Source organism: Hippocampus comes, unplaced genomic scaffold (assembly GCF_001891065.2).
Source record: "Hippocampus comes isolate QL1 unplaced genomic scaffold, H_comes_QL1_v1.1 scaffold81, whole genome shotgun sequence".
Classification (NCBI taxonomy): Eukaryota; Metazoa; Chordata; class Actinopteri; order Syngnathiformes; family Syngnathidae; genus Hippocampus; species Hippocampus comes.
Window position 1 is genome coordinate 147,722 of NW_017806179.1, and position 6,142 is coordinate 153,863.

Consider the following 6,142-nt stretch of genomic DNA (forward strand, 5'->3'; position numbering starts at 1 on the left):
TTCTCCAGCGTCTGCGTGGCCAAGCCGCACAGGTGGAACACCTCCGACTTTTTGCGGACAATCTCGCCGTAGTCCTCCTTCATCAGCTCGCTGTCCGGGACAACAATCAGCAACACCGCCGTCATCGTCATCATCATCATCATCACTGTCCTAACGATCATCTTTGGCAATCGCGAGAGCCTTCCCGTCTTTCGCCGCCATCACAGCAATCATCCTCATCATACAAGCAGCAGCATCCCAACAATCCTCATCAGCGGCTTGATCCGAACTCACACAAGACCCCGGACTCCTTTGCGGACCAGTTCTTGGTAGACCAGGAGAGACTCGGACGTCTTCCACAAGTGTCCGACGTCCCCCGCGAAGGTCTGAATCGAGTGCGAGATGGCATGGAGCTGTGAGCCGGGCAGATGGATCTTTGCGTACGAGTGCGCGCGGCGGGCACCTTGGCATAGCTGGCGTCCAGGTCCAGATCGTAGCGGGGCTGCACTTTGGGGGGGCTGGCTGCGAATGAGACGAGAAGATTTGAGACGCCGGCCGCCGGCGGCGGCGGCGACGGGAAGCCGTCGAGGCCGGCGGACTTACGGTCCTCGAAGATGAGTCCCACGGTGGCCACAGAGTCTCTGCTGACCAGCATGATGGGGTTGTCTCTGGTGGTCTTGGGGAAGGTCTTGGCCTGGCGGTTGGGGTCCAGGAGCAGGCGCCGCCCCTCGTAAATCAGCTCCTGGCTGTGCAGAGGGATGCTGCTCCGGCGGGACAGCAGCTCCTGGAACAGCGCCGCCCTGCGGACGCGTCGGCGTGAGGGACGCGGACCGCGCGCGGCGTCCAACGCGGCGCGGCGAGCGTTCTCACGTGTTGTACTCGTGGATGTAGACGTGGTGCAGGGTGGCCTGCTGCAAGCTGAAGACAAAGACCACCGCCCGGTGCAGGATGTCGTTGGTCTCGGCGAAGAACTGGTCGAAGCCCCAACACTTCTCTTGGTCGGCTTCCAGGATGTTGGCCAGGACCGGAGTCAGCAGACTCTGCAGACCCCTGAGGGACGACGAGCGGCACACGGTTGCCGTAGGGCGCCGCGGGGAGGCGGCCGACGTGCGCGACTGACTTGGAGAGGCTGCAGGACACGGGCATCTCGGTGCTCCACTCGATCTTGCCGTTCTCGCACTTCTGGTGACCCGAGATGGTGCCGGACGGCTTCTCCGTGATGATCTTGTACCTGGCGCGGCAAAGAGTGCTACCCGGGCGCCTTCCCCGATGTCTCGCGGCGACCGGCCCCGGCCGGGACTTACATGACTTCCTGGTTCCTGCGCGGGCCCTCGAAGGGTCTGAAGGGCAGGCTGCCGGTGGCGGCGTGGTAGAAGGTGACGCCGATGCTCCACAGGTCCACGGTGGCGCCGTACTTCTTCTGGTGGTCCTTCCTCAACACGGCGCGCTCGTACATGTCGGGATGCTGCCGGAGACGAGGCCCGCGCGTCACCCCTCGCTCCTCGCCGACTCCGCAAACCGGCGCCTCGTCGTTCGGGACCGCGCCGTTCGTCCGCTTGGGCCCCGAGTGACTCGGGAGCGGCGATGCGTTCGTCCCTCGCTCCCCACTTCCCGAGCACGACAAAGGGATTTCTGCAAAGCGGCCCGCGTCGCGGACCGCAAGGTTGAAGCAGACGCTCCTCGAATCGCGAGGCGGGGCTTCTTTTCTGTCGCCGCGCGTACTGTATATTCCCACCGACACCAGCTTTCCCGCAACGATCGGTTTCCGGCCGGGCCCGTACGCCGGCGGCAAAATGGCGAGAGAAACGTTCACCGCCGTCGGCGCTCATCTGTCTACTTGCGGTCACAACCGCTGGGCGAGTCGAATCCGAGTGGCCCCTGGCGATAGCGCGCCCGCTAAAAGCCTGTCCGGATAAGGCTGTCTTGCTGCGCGGCCAAGCGGCTTTTCGAGCAAGGAGAATCGGCTGGTTTGCCACTCAGCCGACATCAAGACCGAGTGGCGAGCGTCGCGATCAGCGAGAGGAAACGCGTGCGACACTGGGGAAAATGTTGCCCGCGATATCCCATCAGCGCGGAACCAGCGGCGGTGTGTTCCGACGTCTGCCTCCTCCACTGGACCCCAACGAGAAAACAGTCGCAGGTACGGGGTGACCGTTATGGTGGTGTCGGGATCGGGCGGCCGTCACGCTCATCGAGTCTCGTAAAAATCGCCGCCGGTATCAAGGAGATTGATTTTTTTTTTCCCATCTCCGGTTGAGATGCACGGACGGGTGTTTGCCCCCCTTTGTCCTCTGCTATCTCACCGACACGAGCGCTCGCCCTCCAACGCGGCGGTCTTTGCAGGCGACGAATGGACGACTCTCTCACCTTGCCGCGGGGAGATTTGGATGAGGTGGACTTTTCGGGCCGGCTGCTCAAGGAATCCGAGACTCCCTCATCGCTTCGGAGAGCTATTTACATCGTGCGGCGGAACGCTACGGGGGGTCCAAAGGACTTGGCGCAAATCCTGGCTGACCGGGAATCGGACACGGAGGACTACTCGGTGCGAGTCGGGGGCTGAAAAGAGGACTGAACCGGCCCCAAACCGCTGACCAAGGCGCGTTCCCCACTCACCAGGTACTCCTCGGTCCCGTAGAGTGACACAAACTGCTCGTCGTCCTCCAGTTCTCGGGCGGCTCCGAAGTCGGTCAGCTTGTAGACGGAGCGTCCGTCCTCGCCGATGACCCGCATGATGTTGCCCGGCTTGATGTCGCGGTGCACGATGCCGTACTCCCTCAGGTGGTTCATTCCCGCCACTGGAGGCCACCAGAGCGGCGTGAGCGAGCCGGCGAGCGAGCCGGCGAGCGGGCGGGCCGCAGCCGCGGCACTCACCGACGTCGTGCAGGACGATGAGGAACTCGTCCTCGGGGAGTCCGTAGGCGTTGGACGACTCCTCCAAGACGGTGTAGAGACTCCCGCACGGGCAGTACTCCATCACCAGGACTTTGTGACGCGTGTTGGACTGGGCACAGCAAACGACATAAATTGCGCTCGGGCTTGGGCGAAGCTCGCCGAGGAGCTGACGCTTTGAATGGGGTGCGCCGGAGGGGGGGAGGCGTGGCGGACACGCGCACCCCCGCCCGCCTGTGAAAAGACGGCGACGCTGTTCTCAGGGGCGTACAAACCTCCTCCTCGACGGCGAAGAGCTTGACAATGTTCTTGTGGTTGAGCTTGTTGAGCACCTCAAACTCTCGCATCTGCACGTCCAGCGGCCTCAGGAAGCTCAGGTTGTTGAACACTTTGACCGCGTACAGGTCGCCCGTTTTCTGCAACGAAAAGGGCCTTGGCAAAGCGGCACCGGGAACCCGCCGACCAGACCCGACCCCCCCGGCGGCGGACCCCCGGCTCACCTTGTGTCTGCCACGGTACACGTTGGCCGTGGCGCCCTGACCCAGAAGGTCGGAGATCAGCCACAGGTAGTTGGTGGTGCTCTGCATGATCACGACCTAACTGCGCAGACACACGGGCCTCGTTACAGCGGTGCCTCGGCGGAGGAGCGACGCCACTTCAGACTTTGTCGACAAACGTGCCGGCAGCTGGGTGGGTTTTCTTTTTTCGTCCTCTCGCACACACTCACACGGGCGCGCGTAACGTCGCAGCGGGAAATTCCCACCGTCGAGCAATCGCTTTTCCGCGTTTTCGCCGCGACCCGGAAAAAGGATTCGAGTCGTCGTTTGTTCGTCGTCACCGTCTCGAAGCGGCCGAGTGACGCTCGAACGCGAAGACGCGGGCCAAAGAATGATTTGGAGGCGAGCGGAGCGAAGTTCAAGCGGCGTATCCGGCCTCTCTCCCGACGGCCAACTTGGGGGCCCGACGACGAACGAGCGCGCGGCGTCAAAGCGGGGACGCGCTAACGTGCTCACGAGCCAGCTGCTTGATGAAGGCGCCCGGGAGAAAAAAAGCGGCGGTGAAAACAAAACGAAGAAAAGAGAGCTTTAAAGCGTATTCGGATTTCGTTCGGCTCTTACCTTCGTCGCTGCGGCAGAGTCCTCTTCCGTTTCGGGCCTGGTCACGTGTGACGCACGAGCCAATCACGGCGCGGCGCAGCGACGTCATCTTCCGTCAACAAAGTGACCGGCAGCACTTTCGAGCCGTCTCTCCTTTTCTTCCCGGTCGGTGTTTTCTTGGCGCCGCCTTGGTTGCCTCGAATCCAATAGTCAATATTGCTGCGTGAACAATCTCGTTTTCCTCACGGATGAAGACTCGATCACTCGAACGGAATGATGGGGCGGTGGCACCGCGCTTCTTGCTTAAGTTTCCTGTTCATTTGAACGTCTGCTCCAACTAAAGCCGGCCGGGACACATCATAGCTGTGATCTCTCCATTTTTTTTTTTTTTTTTTGTGTACGTTTCCACATGACTGAAAATCACTGTGACCGGGCTTTCAGCATGTCAAGCGGGACCACGTAAAAGTCAAGCAGCTGCGTTAGTGTTGTGTTGATGCGATACATCTTCAGCAATTAGAAGCGCGACAATACGCAAGGGGAAGAAATAAAACAAGGGCGGTCGAATCCAACACTTGTTCAAATCCAATTGAACAGTCACGACAGCACCGAGTGCAAATCATGAAATGAAAAAAAAATAAAACCCCAAACAGACACCGTTGACCACAAGAGTGTGTGTTGATTTTGAGGACGGAGGAATGACCGACACGAACACAGAAATAAGTAAAATGTCACTCACTTTATGTTGAGCAAAAGGAAGGTTAAGGACAAGAGCAGCTTATGGTGGTGGTTGGACGGGCCAAAGTGGAGGATGAACAACCAAACGCCGGTCGGCCCCGTAAGATTAGAAAAGACGACGAGCCGGAGACAAAAGTGCTTGAAGCAAAGGATGAACAAAATGAAAAACACAAACGCACATTTGGACTTGACCGCACCTTCGCGGCTTCCCAAAGTGTGCCACGGCGTGGCGGAAGAACGAGAGCTTCCGGTTTCACGCCCCACCGTGCGACGACGGCGAGGAACTTAAGGGAGGGGGAGGGTCACGTTTTGTTGTTGTTTTTTGTAGAAAAATAGGAATGACAGCTTGACGATGCTGCTGCTGCTGCTTCATAATGTCGTCCACACCAGTGGTCCCCAACCACCAGGCCGCACAGAGGAAAGACTAAAACAACGTACAGTACTTCTGGCTTACGTACGATCCGAGGCCGAAATCTATTTTCTTTTTAAAAGTGAGCGGATTCTCTCCGTTACATTCGTCCATGACTGACTCTTAAGCCATGTCGAGATGCTGTGTCAGCGACGCAAATTTGAAACCCTCCAGCTCGCAAAATGGGTCTAAAAAAAACACAAGCGCCGATGCCCAAGACCAAAGAGAGCAAGGTCCGTTTCGGGAGACCAACTGGAAATAGGATTTTTCGCAACAGGGAACTCCTTCCCGCGCAGCAAGTCTGCTGTCCGATGAGTCAATGGAGCCTTCCAAAGTGCCTTGAGAGTGTCAAACACTTGGAGCAAAGCTCGCATTGCTGCGGGTTCAAAATACAAACCCAAAAAATTGGTCAATCGATCCTTTGTGCAAGGACTTGTCATGGTGTTGGCACTCTTAAAGGTAGGCGTGTGGTCGGGGGGGGGGATGCGTTAATCTGTCGGTCCACGGAGGGTCTGGACTTGTATAAAGCGGTCTGGGGCAAGAAACAGGTTGGAGACCACTGGTCCATGGCGGATAGCTTCTCAATGCACCACTGCGCGCTACAAATCCACTTCCTAGCCCACTGCTCAGGCACAAGTCGGCTGCTTCTAGGGGGACACGTTTTGGTTTGGGTCACGTGGGGGCGGTGTGTGTGCTGGGGAGGGGCGGGGGACCCGAGCGGGTGAGGCTGGAATGGCGGATGCTCCGTATTTGGCGTAGTGGCTGACCTTTAAGGCAACTTCTATATGTGTGATTCGAATAAAAGCTTTTCTTAAAAAAAAAAAAAAAAACAATAATAATAATAAATGTACAAATGTCTGAATACAAACCTCTATGGCATCATCATCATCATCAGTAAACACTGTATAGAAAATATATAAATATGTTTTTCTCTTTTACAATGTACAAATGTTCCGCAGCAGCCGGCCTGGCGTTCCCATTTTTAACCTCATTTTATGCACAATCGCTATTTACACTGAGGGGGCGGGGGAGG

At 57.9% G+C, this 6,142-nt stretch overlaps 1 protein-coding gene across 2 annotated transcripts in view; it reads right to left on the minus strand.

The window, feature by feature from the left end:
• Positions 1-4,088, minus strand: part of tbk1 (TANK-binding kinase 1) — a 6,511-nt gene extending 2,423 nt beyond the window's left edge. Inside the window, exons 1-12 of one of the 2 annotated variants that reach the window (XM_019897494.1) lie at positions 3,987-4,087; positions 3,369-3,468; positions 3,144-3,284; positions 2,851-2,980; positions 2,593-2,774; positions 1,284-1,444; positions 1,100-1,210; positions 850-1,029; positions 583-779; positions 443-501; positions 274-365; positions 1-90 (exon numbers count right to left, since the gene is read on the minus strand). In XM_019897494.1, the coding sequence (XP_019753053.1) occupies positions 1-90; positions 274-365; positions 443-501; positions 583-779; positions 850-1,029; positions 1,100-1,210; positions 1,284-1,444; positions 2,593-2,774; positions 2,851-2,980; positions 3,144-3,284; positions 3,369-3,455 (1,430 nt within the window). In that variant the 5' untranslated portion in view covers positions 3,456-3,468; positions 3,987-4,087. Of the gene's footprint in view, positions 91-273; positions 366-442; positions 502-582; positions 780-849; positions 1,030-1,099; positions 1,211-1,283; positions 1,445-2,592; positions 2,775-2,850; positions 2,981-3,143; positions 3,469-3,986 lie in introns of both variants that reach the window. The other variant, XM_019897493.1, reaches the window with a different exon arrangement.
• Between the last annotated feature and the right edge of the window lie 2,054 nt (positions 4,089-6,142).